Source organism: Lynx canadensis, chromosome D2, assembly GCF_007474595.2.
Source record: "Lynx canadensis isolate LIC74 chromosome D2, mLynCan4.pri.v2, whole genome shotgun sequence".
NCBI classification, from domain to species: domain Eukaryota; kingdom Metazoa; phylum Chordata; class Mammalia; order Carnivora; family Felidae; genus Lynx; species Lynx canadensis.
Genome location: NC_044313.2, coordinates 534,482 through 554,461, shown reverse-complemented (window position 1 = coordinate 554,461; position 19,980 = coordinate 534,482). Strand labels below are relative to the sequence as shown.

At 61.8% G+C, this 19,980-nt stretch overlaps 1 protein-coding gene across 1 annotated transcript in view; it reads left to right on the top strand.

Annotated features, from left to right (window-relative positions):
* The first annotated feature begins 2,340 nt into the window (after positions 1-2,340).
* The window catches only part of ADGRA1 (adhesion G protein-coupled receptor A1), a 32,415-nt gene continuing 14,775 nt past the window's right edge, over positions 2,341-19,980 (top strand). The window contains exons 1-5 of the mRNA XM_030335514.1: positions 2,341-2,585; positions 3,207-3,408; positions 10,480-10,607; positions 12,135-12,258; positions 18,857-18,978. Of these exons, the coding sequence (XP_030191374.1) occupies positions 2,386-2,585; positions 3,207-3,408; positions 10,480-10,607; positions 12,135-12,258; positions 18,857-18,978 (776 nt within the window). The 5' untranslated portion in view covers positions 2,341-2,385. The remainder of the gene's footprint in view (positions 2,586-3,206; positions 3,409-10,479; positions 10,608-12,134; positions 12,259-18,856; positions 18,979-19,980) is intronic.

The window sequence follows — 19,980 nt, the reverse complement described above, 5'->3', positions numbered from 1 at the left end:
CCCTTCTGTACAGAGGCCTGAACTCAGAATGTGCCAGAACCCTGGCCTTCCTGCAGGAAGCGGAGCCAAGAGCTCCCTGCGGAGACGCTGGTCCTGGAAAGAACTGAGACACGCCCCCCCGCCCCCCTGCAAGTATCAGGAGCGAGTGCCTGGTGCCGTAAGAAGGCCTGAGCCCTAGAACACTTGTTTCGCTCAGAGCCTTTGGTGCGCTGGGAGCGATGAGAAGTATGTGACAACTGTCTCTGTGGCCCCGATCCTCTGAGGCCCCAAGAGCAACATGGGGGCACGTCCCTCCCGAGCAAGCATAGTGCCATGGCTTCCGTGCAGCCATATCGAGCAGGGTCCCTCCTTGTTCTCCAAGCCGAGGACGTTGTCTCATTAGAGAGAAGATCTGAGGCTCTCCACAATGGCCGGTCACGCTGAGCCCTGGACCCACAGTCCCTGACCCTCCGGGGGCGGGGGGGCAGGGGGACGACCAGGCAGGCTCCATGGAACGACAGCAAAGGGAGTCTGACCGCTGGTGCCCCTCTTTCCCCATCTCACAGCTGTGCTGCCCTGTGCTGGGTACAGATGGCCTCTGGCATGTGTGAGGGGATGCCGTGCCCCGCCCCCACCTGCTGCCCCAGGCCTGGGTCTGTAACAGATGTCCTGCCGTGTGCAGTCCTGAGGCTGTGCACCGGGCACCCGGAGGGGCGATGGCAGGGCAGCTGTGGGCGGGCGGGGGTAGCGGTGCCCCTCACAAAGCCAGAGGCCCTCCACTGAGGCTCCTCCGACAGCCCTCAGTGTGGGGCAGCCCAGCGATTCCAGAGGGACACCCCACCTGCACCCAGGTGTGGATTCTGGGTGTGGCCCCCTGGATGCAGGCCACAGAGTGTAGGGTCTGGACGTGCCCTTCGAGGGCAGCACTGAGGCCTGACTAGAGGGGCTGCTGGGGGCATCCAGGGCTGGGCTGGCCCGGTCCTCTGCCTCCCAATAGCCTCTTCTGTAAGTTCTCCCAGAAGCTGCCTTTTTGGGATTCAGGAGGCCCCGGTTCTGGTCCTACCGCCTCTGCTCTGAGGCCAGGGCAAATCACAGGCTCTTGGGACGGAGCACAAGGCTGTGCACAGAGCAAGAGACTGCCGGCGGCCGCCAGCAATGCCCCTCCTCTGTGCCCTTCCCACCACCCTTCTGCCATCTCTGGGCTGGGAGCCCTGGTGAGGGATTGGCCCGTGTTCATGTCATGCCCTGAACGTGGACAGTCTTTGTGGAGGGATCGACAGGTGGACAAGCCCCATGGGGCCGCCCAGCAGTCTGGGCTGAACCCTGAGCTCACAGCGGGCTTTCCCGCCTTCCTCCTTGCCCCACTTGTCCAGAACAAAAGCCGGGGCCCCCCACCCCCAGGGGAGCAATTCCGGAAAGCTGGGGCGGGTCAGGGCTTGGGGGCGGACACCCACATTGCCGCACACTCTTCACCCCTCTGGCTTTCACATTCCTTGTCCAAATCCCAGGCCTCATCACTGCGTCCCACAGAGAAGCATGGGGAACACAGCCCCCAGAGGCAAGGGCCACGAGCTGAGAAAGTCGTGAATCTTAGTGATGCCCCAGAGTCCAGGCCCAGGCCCTCCAGAATTGGGGGGGGCTCTCCCGAGCAGGCACCAGTGTCCTGACCTTCCAGCCGGGAGGGAAGAGCGTGGGCCTCCCCCAAGCTCACACGTGTCTGCCGAGCACAGTCCCCAGGCCCCCCAGCCGCACCTGACTGGGGGCACAGAGCCAGAAGCCCTCACAGGGGTCGTGCTGGCTGCAAAGCCCACCCGCGTCCCCGGGACTCACCTGTCCTCCACCCCCCAGCACCCGGCCCGACGGGGGGGACTGGGCCAGGACCCTGGATGGGGGCGGGGGCCTCTCTGTGCAAGGCCACGGCCCACCCACACCGGCAGGCAATTTGGATGTGAGAATATTTTAATACAAGGACTATGAGAATTCCTCTGAACTCTGGTTTCTTGCTCACATTTCTGTTCCTGGAGCCTTCAACGGACAAGGATTTTCTTTAAAAATAAAGTGAAATCATCCAGTCCTCCTTCCGCCTCCTTTCAGGGAAGTGCTTTAATGTGAGTTGTCCGATTCTGTCGGAAGCGGAGGCAAAACCTGGCCGGTTGTCTCTTTAAATCGGCTCTGCAGTGTGCCGGGCGGCCGGCGGGGCTGGGAAGAACCATTCTGCCCTGCCGCAGGGAGCCGGGCCACAGCCCGCCCAGCGCCATCAGCGCCTCCCCCATCCCCATGGTTACGGCTCCTGCTTCCCGGCCCGGTCCCCGTGCCCGGCTGTCGCCCGCCCTCCGAAGCAGGCGCAGAGGCGGCTGGCGGTCCCCACGCGGAGCTCTGGAAGCCACCCGCGGAGAATTGCATTGAATGTCTGCGGGTCCTGGCTCTGACTCACTCTCTCGGTGCAGTGCCCGTGGCGCCGTGGCCGGGCTGCAGTCTTGCAATCTGTTGATAACTCCACTTGCTAGCTCGGAATGGAAAACTGCTCCCCGGCACAGAGAACTCGCCACAGCCCGTCGGCACCGCGCAGCGCAGCGCCGGGGCTCCCGCTGCCTCTGCCTGAATAGGTGAGAAGTTGGGCTGCGTTTCCCGGGGCTGCGTGGCGGGTGGGCCCGGGCAGGGAGGCAGCGCGGCGGGCAGGGTCGGAGCCCTCCGGCCACGGCGTCCACTCCCCCAGCCGTTGCTCGGGCATCGGCGCCGAGCGGGCTGGGGCGGCTCCTGCTGTTCCGGATGCAGATGCTGTATAACTTTGGGTTCCGCGGAAGGCGCGGAGCCACCACCGAGATGGCGCGTCTGGGGGGCGACGCCGGCCCCTGTGTCTGCCGGCCCGGGGCTGGCCGATCGTGGGGACGGCGAGTCGAGGCTTCTTCAGTTCCCTGACTTAAGCTGACAGACATGTTTCGGGGCCGAGCTGCGTGTGCTGGGCGGCGAGCCGAGGCCGGCTCCCAACGTGGGGAAGGCAGTGCTCCGGGAGGGCTGCCCGAGGTCCCTGCGGCTCCTGAGCCCCCGGCCAGAGCCCGGCAGACACGGCAGGCCCCCCGCGTGCCCCTGGCGACGCAGCCCCCGGCCCGACGCTCCGACCGGCCGGCCGGGTGGGATGGCCACGGCGGGGGGGGGGGGGGGGGGGGGCGCCTGGCTGAGACCCCGGGGACCCTCCGCCCTGCCCTAACCGTGCCCTGTCTTCACAGATGGGGACAACCTCGTGACCCTCACCCGCCCCACCGTCGCCCCGAGGCCCCTGGCCCCGGGCTGGACCCCACAGCCACTGTGTGGGACCTTGACCTTCGGGACGGCCATGGAGGCCGGCGGGGAGGAGGGTGCCACATAATCGGCTCAGCGGCGACCCCGCTCCGTCCGCACTCTGGCTGCAGGAGCTTCGCAGGGCTCATGGTGAGTACGCGCCCCCCGGGCAGCGGGGCCCGGCCACCCCTGTCCGTGGAGTTACCACGTGGCCAGTTAGCAGCATCGGGCCCCGGTGTCCAGGGCTGCCCGCCGGCTGCTCTGCTGTGGGCTTGCTCGGCGTCGATCATACTAATTAGTGGCAGGCGTGCTGCAATGTGGAGCCATTTAATCATGGGAGGAGATACGGCCCTGGGTCCCTCCCCCAGAGCTCGGGTGCAGGACCGGGGAGGCCTTCCCTGGCCCCTGGCCGGGGTCACTGCCCCTCCTGTCCGAGGCCGTCGTGGGCAGCGCTCCCAGGGCAGCTCCGCCAGCCCCTTCCCATCAGAAAGTGGGCTGCATGGCAGGGAGACGTGGGTGGGCTTCAGAAGCACGTAGAGCGGACGGGGGCAGGACGCCTCTGTCACCAGAAAAGGGGGCACGGCTGCTGTGGGCAGGGCCATGAGGGGACTCGTCCCGGAGGCTCGTGCAGCCTGGACGTGGTCGCTGCCGGCTTGCGTTCCGGGAAGGCTGGTGGCCGGGTAAATAATGCATTGTGTGTGTTTGTGAAGGACGGTGGTGGAGGGCCCAGCGCGTGCAGGGAATGCCGATGGCCACAGGACACGTGGCCGGCAGCAGCCGTGGCTCGGACGCCAGCCATGACTCAAATGCACACCGATTGTCTGCTTCAGGGGGGGGGGGTGGGGGGTCTGTCTGAGTCACTTGTTCGTTTCCTTCCTGTTCTGCTCGAGACGCCCAAACAAGGTCGGGCTTGTGGCCAAGACTCAGCATTGTGCATGCCACTGCTCCAAGCCTCGCCGGCCGGGAGGGTGACAGGCAGCCTAGAGGTTGTGCGTCCAGGCTCACCACTCCTGGGGAGGCTGCCGGCCTGGCCGGGGCCCCAGCTTTTTAGGGGACCCAGGGTGCCTTGCCAAACAGGGCTGCCCCCCCTTGGCATTTTTCCAGCTTTTCACCCTCAGGTTAGAGCCTTATTTGCAAATGGAACCTGTCATTTGCAGACAAAGGGTGAGCTCAGAGGTGTTGCAGGAGGCTGGGGGGGCGGGGGGGGGGGGGAACCCTGCAGCAGCTTCCCTGGCCTCTCCGAGCACCGCTGTGTGACCCTCCCCCTGTCCACTCTGCGTCCCGTCTATACTCTGCCTTCAGTCCCCAGTGACTGTGTTCTGGTCCCAGACGCTGGACACTGGCCAGCCCAGGACAGTGAGAACTGGCGGGTTACACTTGCCCGGAGGGTTTAGGATCTCCGCAGTTCGTTGGGCTTTGATTCTTAACAAATAACGTTTACACTGGAGAGTCTCCAGAAGAAATGGAGAGCCCAGCCCAGCGTGGGGGCCGCTCTGCTGCAAATGCTTCCCTGCGTGTGTCCCTGAGACTGTAGTGTGGACACCTGCGTGGCTTCGCCCCAGGGGCCCAGGGCACAAGGAAGACCAGAGGCTGTGGCCAGCAGGGTGGCCCGCCGCTGCCCGCCCGCACTGCTGCACTCACACCGCCAGCCAGACGTGTGCCCGGGCTGGCGGTCCCCTTCCCTGACACCGAGGCCAGCCACCCGCTTTCTGGCTCCTGAGCGGGAAGACGCGCGGTCTTGCGGAAGCGCTTCGGGGGCCACGCTGACGCCTGCGTTACACTGAGGCTCTGTCCTCCCTCCTGGACAGGCGCCCCATCTGCTGTCAGCGTGCCGGCGGGCCCGGAAGGCACAGGCAGCCCGGACGCTCCCCTGTGGGGCCTGCAGGACACAGGCCACCAGCACAGCTGTTAGCAAACGGGGCAGGTGTGGACAGTGGCCCCGTTGGTATTCACGTCCGAGCAGCTGCCAGACGGGCATTGCTTTGCACCCCGTGGCCTTCTGTGATCCGCACACTTTCCTCCCCAAAGCTCGGTGGCATCTTGGAAGGGAGTAAGAGGTTGTCCGAGGTTGTGCGCTTTCTTCCTGTTTCCTTTCACAGCGTAGGTCTCGTGGTTCACCCGAGGAGCGGCGTGGTCGCTGTGAGGGAGGCCACGTTCATTTTGCACAAGCTCTGCCTTCCCGGCCACACCCCCCGTGGCTGACAAGGCGTCGTGGGGACTCCTCTGATCACTGGGACATCAAGGGGACCTCAGAGGACAGGTCCATCCGCTCACTAATGTTGAGCCCGAGAGGCAGAGACCCCCCTTCAGTGGCTTCGCTTTGGTATGACCCAGACCCAGCAGGTGCCAGCGGCTGCCAAGGACCCCACGGAGCTCGCACTCGCCCTGAATTCAGGGCTGACCGCGGTGTCATCAGACTATCCTTTGTCACGTCCAGCAGGGGCTGGAAGCCAGGACAGGGTGAGAAGCCAGGCCTGCCCCCAGCTCTGCTTGGAGCAGAGGAGTCCCAAAGACACAGGACACCCTTTTTCTGCACATCAGCACCCCACATTTGAAAAAGCAACAATGGAACCAAAACCCCTGAAAAGACCACGGACGTAGAGGCCTGAGGGGCAGGAACCGGCGCAGTCCCTGTGCTATATTTCCCACACGGGGAAAGCATGAGAGAAACACACACCAGCTGTACAAATGTGACGTCCAGCGAGGATAATTTGTGCTCCGGAGGAATAAATTACTTACCTTTTGCCTCTGCGTCCCCCCGGGACGCTGCCATGGACGGACCAATAAGATACAGTGATCATTAAAAACTCAGACAAGGGGCGTTGGGGGCTAACAGCGAGATCAGTCTCGGTCGGTACAGAGCAGAGGCAGAGAGGACGGCGAGGAGGGTCTGCGCCTCCTGGGGAGAAGAGCCCCTTCCCTGCGCCCCGCGGCCGGCCCCTGACTTAAGACCTCCCTCCTCCTTCCTTCCTGTCTCTCTTAACATCTAGGTGATTTATTTGCAAAACATACCAAAAGACACACCCAACTAAAATAATAATAAAGCATAAAAGGAGGGTAAGCCTCAGGACCAGGGGAAATGCCCGCAAACCCCAGACCAGGGCTCTGCGCCTCCAGGCTCCACGGAGGACACAGGCCAGCCCGTGGGACGATGGAGCCTCGGTTTCCCAGAAGGAGAGACATGGCCACGCAGCTTGGAAAGGCAGAGCAGTGAGCAGGGACAGCGGGCTGGGGGCCACGGCGGCGGGAGCGGCTGTCTGGACTGAGCCCAGCCTCTCGGGCGTGAGGTCCGTTCTGGTCTGAAGGGCCCCGGAGGGACGTGTCCCGGGGAGTCAGCCCCGCACACCACGAGGATTTTGTCCGTGGGACACTTGCAGCGCGGGCCCTCCGGGAGGAACCTGTGCACGTGTGAACCCTAAAATATAAAATAGTGTCTCCCTTTTGCCTTCCCTGCTTTGACTTTTAAGGGTCATCTCTAAAAATGTAGAAGGGCACCCTTGGTCACTAACTTGCAGGAAGAAAGTAGAAGCCGAAAGGAAGTGAGGCTCTGTTTCTGCTACAACTCACTTGGCACAGCTCTTCTGGGATGGGAACGCATCCCTGAAGCAGGGTGACCTCGGCCGTGCGTGAGCTGGCCCGGGCGCCGCAATCGGGACACGCTGTGTCTCGAACTGACCTCCCGACGCGTTTGCCTGTGGCGGGAGCGGTGGTCTCATTTCCCCTGGCTCAGCATGAAGTGTGTGTGGATAAGACTTGGCGGGTAGGATGCGCTCGAACGTAAGCTCTGTGATGAGGGTCCTGGCCACCGGACGCACTTCTCCAACCCTGGGCACACATGCAGGGCGGGGACGCAGGGCACCAGGCGTCGCTGCAGACTTTGCCTTCCTCTCCCGCCGTCCCTGCCCCCACCTCCAACCAAGAGTCAGGGCTGCGAACACGGCAGGAAGGCGGGGGTCTCTGGGGGAGTGGTGACGGAGCCCCAAGACAGGGCACGAAGGGACTGCAAGTCCCCAGAGGTGTGGGCCCACCCCAGGCCTCAGCCCGAGGCGTGCCGAGCACACTGGTGAGAAAACACGCTTGGGTTGGGCTCCGCCAGCGGCTTGCCCACATTATGTGCACAGGAACCCGGTCCCAGCAGCCAGGGGGCTCCAAGAGAAGTGCCAGTGTTTTTAGACACCAGGTTAAAAGCCATCATCTTTGTGAAAAGAACTAATTATGCACACGAGGGCCCGGGCACATCTCTGGGACGCACTCAGGCCTTACTTGCGAAGAGCCTGCCGGGCCCGCTCCAACACCTGTCAGCAGCGTCCAACTCTCAGAAGAAATGGGCAGTGAGAAGATCATCTGATATCAGGATTTGATCACAGAAACTTGCTTTCCTCGACTTTTGCAGTGATTTTTCCATTGGCTGGAAGCTGGTGCTGGCCGCCTGTGACAAGTGTCAAACCCTTGGGGCTCTCCAGAGCCATAGGGCGCGCCCTTCCCACCATCACGCACGGCAAGCGCTCCAGAACTTGGGATGCCGGGTGTGTGAGCGCTTCCAGTGGACCGGGACACCAACAGGAGCCCAGCAGGCCCGTTCAGCTGTGATGCCCCGGCCCCGCTCCACCTTTCTTATAAAACACTTACTCTTGGGGGGTCTGGGTGGCTGAGTCAGTTGGGTGTCCTACTTCGGCTCAGGCCATGATCTCACGGTTCATGAGTTCGAGCCCCGCGTCTGTGCTGACAGCTCAGAGCCCCGAGCTGCTTCGGATACTGTGTCTCCCTCGCTCTGTGCCCCTCCCCAACTCGTGCTCTGTCTCTCTCTCTCTCAAAAATAAATAAAAACATTAAAAAATTAAAAACAAAAAACACCTGTTCTTTCTTCAGCAACAGGCAATTAAGTCCCACGTCACAGAAACCTGTCCTCACAGGGACAGAAGTTCTGTGTTGCAGGATGGAGGGCCCAGCAGGTGCCCGCCCCAGCCATCGAGGCCTGCCTGACGTGTGTACCTTAGGAGGAAGCCTCCATTAGCCATGGGTTAGTGGCCAGGGTGGGTAGCCCTGCAGGAACCCAGGCTGCAGACCCTCCCCCCGGGGCTGAGCCTCGGTGTTGCGGGGAGGGGGGGGGCCTGGTCAGCTGCATCAGGCAGGACACTCACTTCCCCAAGAGAGCCCTGGAACCCTGTCACCTTGAGGCCGGCCTCCTTGGCTGTCTCCCCTCCTGGGCTCGAAATTTCTTGGGAATTGGGGCCACATGTGCAGCACGGGTCCTGCTGAAACCCCAGTCATCCCGACAGGAGTCCTCGGTGTTCTGTGCACGTCCACACCTGCCCTTCAGGCTTCCTGGCCGAAGGACAGTCAGGACCATAAGGGGATCACCACGGTGTCCAGCCCACGGCCTGCCGAGTGACACAGTGCCCCTCCTTCGGTCACATCGGGTCATCTGCTGGGCCAGGGGTGCTACTTCCGGCTCTGGTAGTCAGCTAGATCCCTCAGCGGCCAGACAGGGAGGAGTCTGGGTCGTGTCCAGGTCACTTGGAACCTTTTCCCTGGTGACAGGATCCCATCTGCTATCGTCATGGCAGCAGAGAGACCTCCTTGGAAAAGTCCCTGGCAGGAGCAGATCAGGGGACAGAGGCCATGGCTAGACACCAGGGTGGCCCTTTGGCTGTCCCCCGGCTGGCCAGGGCCTCATCTCAGCTGGACTGACAAGAAATTATCCCCCAGGAAATGAAGCAGGTTGAGCTCTTGGACATAGAAGCTTCCTGGCCATGGCGAGGCCAAGGGCCCTGCAAGGACGATTTTCTCTCGATTTCCCACGTGACTCAGGCTGGGCGCCTTCCTGGAGGAGCACTGGCCACCTCCCGCTGCGCTGACCACGCATCTAGACATGGCCCAGGGTGGGCACATCCACCACGGGCACGGCACCCTGACCACAGCCTGCCCTCACAGCTGGGCAGCTCAGCACTGTCTCCCCAGGGTTCCCCGGGGCAACCTCCATGGACACAGCCCTCACCTGCCCTCACCTGCCCCCCAAGCCTGGCAAGTACCAAGGCCATGCTGGTAGAGCCCACGGTTCAGAGCATGAGCTAAGGGGTCAAGACCTGGGGAAGGGGGCAGAGGGGACACAACCAGCACCCTGGGCTGGGGAGGGGCCTTAAAGTGCCCGGTGAGTGGGAGGGGGAGGGAGGGGGTAACCAGTGCCCTGGGAAGGAGTGGGGGGTCCATCTCCAGAACCCCTTGGGAGGCCAGGGGATCTGCAACCAGCACCCCAGACAGAGCAGGTTAAAATACAGAATTGTCTTTCTCTCTGTCCTGGAGCCTGGAAGTTCAAGATCAGATGTCACAGGGCTATGAGAAACAGCCCGCCGTGTAGACGGCTGCCTTCCTGCTGTGTCCTCAAATGGCCTTCCTCTGGGCAGGTCGTGTCCTAGTCTCCCTCTTAGAAGGACGTGGGTCCTGTCGAACGAGGCCTCACCCTATGACCTCTTGTGATGGCCGTCACCTCCGTGACAGCCGCCTCCACTAGTCACATGGGGCACGAGGATGTCAGCCTGTGCTTCCGGGGACTTGGCTCAGTCCACAGCAGGGCTTCCCTGTGACGCTGCGAGTTACAACACAGGAAGTGTCTGGAGCGTTGCTCGGGGGGTCAGAGGGCAGAGGGCAAAGATGCACGAGGCCAGGGCTCCTGACTCCCAGCCCGTGGAGCCCGCACAGCAGACGAGGGTCTGTGCACCGGGGGCCCCTCCAGGGCTTTGGAGCTTGGAGCGCAGGCCGCGCAAACCCGCCCACCTGACCATGCGCTTTGCGGCCGTTTTTCCTATTGCTGGAGTTTTGGGAACGTGGTCCCGGCGCGTAAATCTCGTGCCAAGCGGGTGCTCTCCTGAGGGCCTCGGGGCCCTGCCGACCCATCACGGCAACTGCTTTTCCTCCACCGACCTGAGTCAGCTCCAGGGACTCGCTTGACACGAAATTCTCCCGGGGGATCTCGTAAAGCAGAATCTTGATGCGCGTGAGGCGGACATCTGCACGGCTCCATCCAGACCCTCGCGCGGGCAGGTTTGGGGAGACAGTCGCGCTCCGAGGAAGCGGGGCGCCCGTCACAAACCTCCGCTCCACTCAGGAGACGCCTCTGACCGCTTTCAGGGGAGAGGCCAGACCCGGGGGAGCCAGGTGGCTCCGCCAGGTGCACAGTTCCTCGCCACGTTGCCCACTCGTTCTGCTCTGTGCTCTATCCAGGATTTGAAAACCGTGCTCTCCCTGCCCCAGGACCCAGGGGAGTTCCTGCACCCCGTGGTGTATGCCTGCACCGCCGTCATGCTGCTCTGTCTCCTCGCCTCTGTCATCACTTACGTCGTGCACCAAAAGTAAGGCCCCACTCGGCACCAAGACTGCATGCTTCCACCTTCAAATGCAAAGCCTAAAACGAGACCCTCCCCACCCCACGTAGTGAGAAGTCCCTGGAAGGTACTTCACCGACCACCTGCCTACATGGCAGGCGTGGCCAAATCCTCCGCCGAGTTTTCAGGGACAGCCATGCCCTTCCACTCCAGGCCTCCACCAGGGCCACCTATGTTCGTATCAAAAGGGGTGAAATAGGTACTTCCTCCAATGGCCCAGGGTCAGTTCAGGTGCTCCAAGAGCCCACAGCCTTGGGAAGTTAGCATAGCTTGCGGAACCCTCACACACCTTTGCGTTGTGCCTTTTAATCTGGGGCGGGGCAGGGGGGCGTCTAGTTGTCTTTCTTCTGAGCTGGTTTCCTGGCCACCTCTGCCTGTGAGGGGAAATGACCTGGGGGTGTCTGCATCTCTTGAAGATGCACTGTGAAATGTGAGGAGGGGTCTCTGCCATGGTCAGGATCAAGCCCATAATCAAAGTCATGAGCCAAGCCTAGACTGTGGGCATAACCAGTGATGAGAAGAGGCTTGGGTGTGTCCAAGGCCACAGTCATGGGGAGAGTGTTGGGCATATCCAAAGCCATGATCATGGGGAGAGGGTTGGGCATGTCCGAGGCCATGATCATGGGGAGAGGGTTGGGCATGTCCGAGGCCATGATCATGGGGAGAGGGTTGGGCATGTCCGAGGCCATGATCATGGGGAGAGGTTTGGGCATGTCCAAAGCCGTGATCATGGGGAGAGGGTTGGGCATGTCCGAGGCCATGATCATGGGGAGGGGGTTGGGCATGTCCGAGGCCATGATCATGGGGAGGGGGTTGGGCATGTCCGAGGCCATGATCATGGGGAGAGGGTTGGGCATGTCCGAGGCCATGATCATGGAGAGAGGGTTGGGCATGTCCAAGGCCATGGAGAAACTGTGGCCACCATTACAGCTGTAAGAATAGGATGAGTAATCTCTGCCATGGCTGTAGCTGGGGTGAGGCCAAGTCATGGAGGTGGTCACAGCCATAGGCAAGGTCCTAGGCCACAGACTACAGGGGTCTTGCTTCCAGTCAGTCACAGTCATGCCCTCTTCTTGAGGTACCAGACATCTGCTCAGAGAGGGAAGAAGAACTCCATCCTGGGAGTCAGGAGGTGTGGCCAGGTGTGTCCCACCCTCTAGCTCTGTGACCAGACAAGGCATAGAGTCTCAGGTTTCAGTATTAGCATCTGTCCAATGACCAGGTTCGAGATTTCTCAAAACCCTCCAGTCTAGCATTCCAAGTCGATTTAACACAAAAACGTCCAATAACCACACACTGAGGGTGCCACACACACCCTGTGTGTTCCCATCCATCTGGTCCTTTGGGTGGGCTCCCCCGGCCTCTTTCGGTGACACCTTGGGGGTCTTCAGCTCGGTCCCCACGTGGACGGAGCATGGCAACTGGGGAAGAGGGCTGATCTGTGCACCTCACTCTGCGTGCTGGGTCCTGATGGGACATCTCCGTCTCCCACAGTGCCATCCGGATCAGCCGGAAAGGCCGGCACACGCTCCTCAACTTCTGCTTTCACGCGGCTCTGACCTTCACAGTGTTTGCCGGCGGCGTGAACCGCACCAAATACCCAATCCTGTGCCAGGCGGTGAGTGCCATCCACACCCTCATTTTGCTACAAAACTTAAAGTGTTTATCACCACTCCTACCAAAAGGGAAATGTATGATAATTGTCTTGTTTATGAAAAAACACTCGAGTATTTGTTCAGATGTGTCTCCTGGAGGGGGTAGTTCAGCATGCAGGTCACCTGTATTACAGCCTTTTTGCCACGTGAGGCTGACTATTCTGCTCAGCACTGGATCGTGTCAGGTACTTTGCTTTTCGCTTGACCAGCTGGCTCCGAGGCGTCTGGTCACATGCGAACTGGACGCTTCCTGTCCGGCAAACGGTGCTGGTCCCAGGAATAGGGTCGGGAGCTTCCCGCCTCCCAGAGACTGGCCCAGAGACAGGAGCACAGAGTAGGGGCCAACTGCCACCTCCCGCCACCGCCGTCCAGGTATGCTCTGGCACCAGAGCAGGTGGCTGGGGAGTCCAGCCGCAGAGGCCCCGCCCCCCACATGGAGCTCACTCCGAGAGGCTCTGCTCCCGTCTCAGGTAGAATAGGGGCTTCTGAACATCACAGCATTGAGAACAAGTCACCAAAGGGCCTTCTTTCCACTCCATGGCCTCACCTGACTTTTCCTTCAGAGGGGGGAAGCGCCCTTTGGTTCTGACAGAGCTCGGAGGGGGCCTTCCCACCAGCAGCACCTGCTTCCTCCTGCTGCTCCGTGCGGCCCTGGCCCAGGACAGGCGGCCCCACACCCAAGTCTCTCTGTAGGCTCCGCCCTCCAGAGCCTCGCTCAGACCCCTTGCTCCTGGCTCCAGCTCAGCCCAGGTGGATAGTCACCTCTATGTGGACAGTGACCTCCAGAATGAACAGCGATCTCCAGGTAGAGTTTCCTGTGATGTGGACAGTGGTCTCCAGGTGAACAGTGGCCTCCACGGGCAGGGCAACCTCTACGTGAACAATGACCTCCAAGTGGACATTAACCTCCAGGTGGATGGTGACCTGCAGGTGGACAATGACCTTTAGGCAGACAGTCTCCTCCAGGTGGCCAGTCTCCTCCAAGTGGACAGTGACCTCCAAGTGGACAATGACCTCCAGGTGGAGAGTGACCTCCAGGTGAACAGTGACCTCCAAGTGGACAGTGACCTCCAGGTGGACAGTGACCTCCAGGTGGCCAGTCTCCTCCAAGTGGAGAGTGACCTCCAGGTGGACAGTGACCTCCAGGTGGCCAGTCTCCTCCAAGGGGACAGTGACCTCCAAGTGGACAGTGACCTCCAAGTGGACAGTGACCTCCAGGTGAACAGTCTCCTCCAGGTGGACAGTTTCCTCCAGGTGGGCAGTGACCTCCAGGTGGGCAGTGACCTCCAGGTGGCCAGTCTCCTCCAAGGGGACAATGACCTCCAAGTGGACAGTGACCTCCAAGTGGACAGTGACCTCCAGGTGGCCAGTCTCCTCCAAGTGGACAGTGACCTCCAAGTGGACAATGACCTCCAGGTGGAGAGTGACCTCCAGGTGAACAGTGACCTCCAAGTGGACAGTGACCTCCAGGTGGACAGTGACCTCCAGGTGGCCAGTCTCCTCCAAGTGGACAGTCTCCTCCAGGTGGACCGTGACCTCCAGGTGGCCAGTCTCCTCCAAGTGGACATTGACCTCCAGGTGGACAGTGACCTCCAGGTGGCCAGTCTCCTCCAAGTGGACAGTGACCTCCAAGTGGACAATGACCTCCAGGTGGAGAGTGACCTCCAGGCGAACAGTGACCTCCAAGTGGACAGTGACCTCCAAGTGGACAGTGACCTCCAGGTGGAGAGTGACCTCCAGGTGGACAGTGACCTCCAGGTGAACAGTGACCTCCAAGTGGACAGTGACCTCCAGGTGAACAGTCTCCTCCAAGTGGACAGTGACCTCCAGGTGGCCAGTCTCCTCCAAGTGGACAGTGACCTCCAGGTGAACAGTCTCCTCCAGGTGGACAGTGACCTCCAGGTGGACAGTCTCCTCCAAGTGGACAGTGACCTCCAAGTGGACAATGACCTCCAGGTGGAGAGTGACCTCCAGGTGAACAGTGACCTCCAAGTGGACAGTGACCTCCAGGTGGACAGTGACCTCCAGGTGGCCAGTCTCCTCCAAGTGGACAGTCTCCTCCAGGTGGACCGTGACCTCCAGGTGGCCAGTCCCCTCCAAGTGGACAGTGACCTCCAGGTGGAGAGTGACCTCCAGGTGGCCAGTCTCCTCCAAGTGGACAGTGACCTCCAAGTGGACAATGACCTCCAGGTGGAGAGTGACCTCCAGGTGAACAGTGACCTCCAAGTGGACAGTGACCTCCAGGTGGACAGTGACCTCCAGGTGGACAGTGACCTCCAAGTGGACAATGACCTCCAGGTGAACAGTGACCTCCAGGTGGAGAGTGACCTCCAGGTGAACAGTCTCCTCCAAGTGGACAGTGACCTCCAGGTGGACAGTGACTTCCAGGTGGACAGTCTCCTCCAAGTGGACAGTGACCTCCAGGTGGACAGTGACCTCCAGGTGGCCAGTCTCCTCCAAGTGGACAGTGACCTCCAGGTGAACAGTCTCCTCCAGGTGGACAGTGACCTCCAAGTGGACAGTGACCTCCAGGTGAACAGTCTCCTCCAGGTGGACAGTGACCTCCAGGTGGACAGTCTCCTCCAAGTGGACAGTGACCTCCAAGTGGACAATGACCTCCAGGTGGAGAGTGACCTCCAGGTGAACAGTGACCTCCAAGTGGACAGTGACCTCCAGGTGGACAGTGACCTCCAGGTGGAGAGTGACCTCCAGGTGAACAGTGACCTCCAAGTGGACAGTGACCTCCAGGTGAACAGTCTCCTCCAAGTGGACAGTGACCTCCAGGTGGACAGTGACTTCCAGGTGGACAGTCTCCTCCAAGTGGACAGTGACCTCCAGGTGAACAGTCTCCTCCAGGTGGACAGTGACCTCCAGGTGGCCAGTCTCCTCCAAGTGGACAGTGACCTCCAGGTGGACTGTGACCTCCAGGTGGACAGTGACCTTCAAGTGGACAGTGACCTCCAGGTGGACAGTCTGCTGCAGGTGGATAGTGACCTCCAGGCGGCCCGTCTCCTCCAAGTGGACATTGACCTCCAGGTGGGCAGTGACCTCCAGGTGGACAATGACCACCAGGTGAACAGTCTCCTCCAGGTGAACAGTCTCCTCTAAGTGGACAGTGACCTCCAAGTGGACAGTGACCTCCAGTGCCCAGGCAGGAGCCAGATGGGGGCTGCCCCATGGACTGAAGAGCCATCTTACCAAGGACTCCCCTCTTCCGGTTCTGTCATTGGTGGTGTGTGTCTGCCGGGGCCACGTGGTGGGAGGGTCTCAGCCTGGCATCCACGGCGCTCATGTCCCTCCCCTTACAGCCTCTGTTGCTGTGAATCCTACAACCATTTACTGATGCTGTGGAAGCTGCTGAGGCCTAATTATCTGACACTCAGGTGCACCGGTGGCGACCTCGATGGCAGTCTGTGCACACAAAATGACCTGTCCCCTGCACAGATGGCAGGCGACTCTCCCTGGGGCGGGAGGGTGAGAGGCTGTTCAAGCAGGGGCGGCACGGGGAAGAATCGGGCTGAGCTCCGGCTCCAGGCACTGGCCACCAGACGGCACCTCGTCCCAGGGCCCAGGCAGCCTGACATCCGGCTCGGTTCCCTGCGAATCCCCGTCCAGGCCGTGCACCCCACCGGGAACCGGATTCTGCCATCCACGCTGGGGCCCCAGCAGCAAAGCCGCCAGCAGGTAACTAAAAACCGCACTGAGGGGCAGACACGCTTCCTTAAGCCTTTGGATAGGCACGGCGACAACCGCAGCACATACCCCGGGAAACCCAATCTGTGTCCTGCCTGGAGGTGCCTGCCGAAGAGCGGAGCCCGCCGAGGGCGGTGAAATGTCGCGCTCGGCCAGCGAGGGCTCTTGTGCCGGGTCCCTGGCGGCGAGGCGCCGGCTTCAGCACCCCCTCCCCCCAGGCTCCTCGGCGCCGCTGGGGAGCCCACCCCCTCCCGAAACCCGGGAACTGTGTCCATGCTCCAGCCTGGATGGGGGTTCCTGGAGGCCAGGGGCCTCGTTAGCCAGGTGGACACCCTAGGAGCGTGGCAGGTCGGGGAGCGCTCCGGGCCTGGACGGGTCCGGAGAGGCAAGGTCTGCAGAGGTGATGACGGTAGTGTGAGAAACAGTTGATTCTCCTGTGGTGGCCATCCTCAGGAACCCCGTCGGGGAAAGCCAGCCTATGAGCTCCGGAGTAGATCCCACCCTGACCTCCGGACTACGTGTCCCCGGGAGCGGGCCCGTGATACCTTCGGTCATTCATTCGCGAATTTCGAGCGGGGCCGTGCTAACTCTGGCTGCACTGCCCAGCTTTTCGGCAGGGGAAGAGGGACAGAGAGCACCACGTGCACGAGAGAGAACAGTGACCTCTGTTCTCTGGACAGAGCTGGGGCCCAGGTGAGGGGACGGGGCTGCAACCCCAGCAAGCCCTCCAGGTGGCATTCTTGAAGTGACTCCCCCGACATTTCTCGAAGTCGGGCCTGTGCCTGGCGGACGAAGACAGAAGCGTCGCTACTGTTTTGGAGGGTAACCCAGCATAGACACCCTGTCCTCTGCCCACTGGAGAGGAGGCAGGCCTGACGAGGCACAGCTGGGAGACCACAGCGTCAGAAGCCGGGACAGTTAGCTTTAATGTGGCGATTTGACTGATCACGGGGCCGACGTCATTCTGGGCGCGTCCGTGCGGTGTGGATGCGGTCAGCGCTGGAACCGGTGGGCTGGCTCAGGCAGGTGCCCTCCCCATCATGGGGCTCATCCTCTCCACCAGGGGCCTGGGGACAATGACAGAGGAAGGGGGGACTCTCTCTGTGCCTGTCCAGGCTGGGACATCGGTCTTGGCGGGAGCCACACAGTCGGGTCTCCTGGGCCTCCAGCCTGCCCACCACGAGCCACGGGTCTCAGACTTCTTAGCCTCCACATCTCCACAAGCCAATTCACGGTAAATGTGGTTTTCCTCCAGGGGGCAGCCAAGCCTGCCCCCACGCTGGCAGGGGACAAGCTGGCGACCACCCTGGCACCTGAACACGGGACGCCCCCGCCAGCCTTCCCTATCCAGGTGTGGCTCACACTTGTGCTCTGTGGCCTGAAACTTGGTCGGCTGGAGAACAGACGGTTGCTATGGCAACAAGAAGATGACCGGGCACCTCATTAAAGTCCTAAGTGACATCGTGAACACAAACGGCCGGCCGCCAGTGGCCCCACATGATGATGTGCGTCAGCGCCGGGTTGGGGCTGAGAGTGGGGCAGCCCGCCGGTCCTGGCGGCAGCCGGGTGTGCGAGCCGAGGTGGGGGGTCCTATGACCTCTCCACGCGTCCGGCCCAAAGTGGCATCTGGGAGGCGGAGGCTGCAACCCCCAGGCGGGCGAGGCTCAGAGCAGCCCATCGGGAGCGTAGCCGGCTCTTCCCACCCCCTGCTGACCCTGGGGCTTCTCTGTGGACTCGGCGTCTGTTTCCAGTCACCTGCGGTGACGGCCACGCTGCTGTCCCCTCAACAGCCTGCGATCCTTCAGTTGAGAGCCGGACGGACACGCCCCTTCCTTCCTCCTGGTTCAGGTGCAGAGTGCCTGCCCCCCGGTTCCCAGGCTGGGGTGAGGTCCGGCACACGGGCACCCACAGGAGGCCCAGGCCAGGCTGTGGAAAAGGCCGCGGAAAAGGCTGCAGAAAAGGCGGCACTCACCAGGCGTGTGCAGGGAGGCCCCCGAAACCACAAACAGCTCCGGGGCGCCCACCCCACCCATGCCGTTCCCCTTGGTTATTTGAGGTTTTCTAATAAGTGAAACTTGAATTCCGGATTCAAGAAATCATTATAATGCAATGTTAGCTTTATTCAGAGAATCACCTTTCCGATCACAGCTGTGATTTACTTGTCATCGTGAAATGTCAGGTTCTTGCTTCGTAGGTAACCTCGTTTTCTAGAAGCAGGTGGAGACAGAGGAGCATGATTAGCTAACACAGTAAGTGCTGGGGGAGGGGTAAAAGCTCGGCCAGCAGCTCCCACAGCAACCAGCAGCTGCGCCTGTGGGAGCAGACGTCAGCGGCTGATCCTAGAGGTGCTTTATGTCACACGCAACCCGACACCAGCCTCGTGGGGAGACCCCTGCTGCAGGGCCGCCCGCCCCTCAACTGGTGGCACCCGTGTGGGGCCCAGCCCGGAGGACGTCCTCCCCGGAGCCTTCGGGTCCCCGCGTCTGGGCCAGGCTGACCGTGGGCACGTTGGCGGGCACTGTGCACGCACGGAGGGGCACCTATGGGGCCAGCCTCTCGCGGACCTCCCCGGAGGTACCGTGTGTGCGGGCCCGGGGGCCCCCGGCCCCATGTCTCCTCAGGACACAAACCTAACCAGCTCCAGAGTCCTGGAGGCCCGGGCAACTCCCTGTGAAGGGGTCATCGGCGCTGAGTGAGACCCCCACGTGCCCTCCTGCGGGGCTCATCCCCTGTCACTATCAAGCTGAATCCTGAGGACGCGAAGGGAGCAGGAGGGCTCAGACCCAGGCCTCGGGGGGCACACGGTCTCCGGGGCAGCACGCTGGGGGGCGGCCCTCGGAGGCGCTGCTGACCGGCCTCTCCCCGCAGGTGGGCATCCTGCTGCACTACTCCACGCTGGCCACCATGCTGTGGATCGGGGTGACCGCCAGGAACATCTACAAGCAAGTGACCAAGAAGGCCCCGCCCTGCCCCAGGCAGCCCCTGCTCAGGTACCGAGCACACGTGCCCGGCCACCTGGTCTATCTTCCGGGGGTCTCGGCACACCGGCTCACGGGGAAACGGGGTCCGGGGACAACCCGGTCTGCACAGGTGGCCAGGGCCGGGGTGGGTGCTGGGGGCGGGGTGGGGTGCCCGGGAGGGATGTCGGGGTGCTGGGGTAGAGCTGGAGCCAGATCGGCGGCTCTGGGGGCCGATGTGTCCCCCTGGCGGCTGGGCGCGCCTCTGCGCCAGAGAGATCCGCGCCCCTGAGGCCACAGTGGAGACGGCCCTGGGTGATGGGTCAGTGCTCCGGCCTCGGCGACAGTTCACTCACGAGCCTCAGTGAGCCAGGGTACCTGCTCGTTAGCTGGGAGAGACCCAGGTGGCTCGGTCGCCGACCCCAAGGTGACCCCGTGGCCTGGGCCTTTCAAGGCTGGTGGCAGATGGGTCTGGAGAGGGGCCCCTGCTCCAGCCAGTGGACTGTTACTTGGACAAGCTGGGAAGGTTCAGGGTGGACCGGCGGTCCCTGTGAGGGGCAGCGGATGTCCCTGGGAGGTTGTGGCCTGGTCCCAGGGCCATGGACACCCAGCCCCTCGGGCTGAGCTCTGTCCGGGTCCAAATTTGAAGGGCCACCTGGGAGTACCTCTGTGCGCCTAAAAACCGTCAGAAGAACTCATTTTGAGGCAGATAAAACAATGCCTCATCGTTTAATAAGCAAGGTGACCTCCCCCAGAGGTTTTCCGACACCGTCTGATTTTCGGAAGCTAGCAGACCCCTGACCACGCAGCTGGTGCTTCTGCTGCGGGCAGGGGCCAGAAGGCAAGACTTCAGGGCCTCGTTTCTCCTGCCGGGGAGGCCCCAGGTCCCCAGGGTTTAAAAATCACTCTCAAAATGAATTTCCTGGCCTATAATTGATGGAAACGCTGCCTGGCTTTTTGAAGAAGGAGATGGGGGCCACGGAGCATTCTGGCACTTGTCTCTCTGACAGCCTCAGAACGCGTGTGACTGAGCCA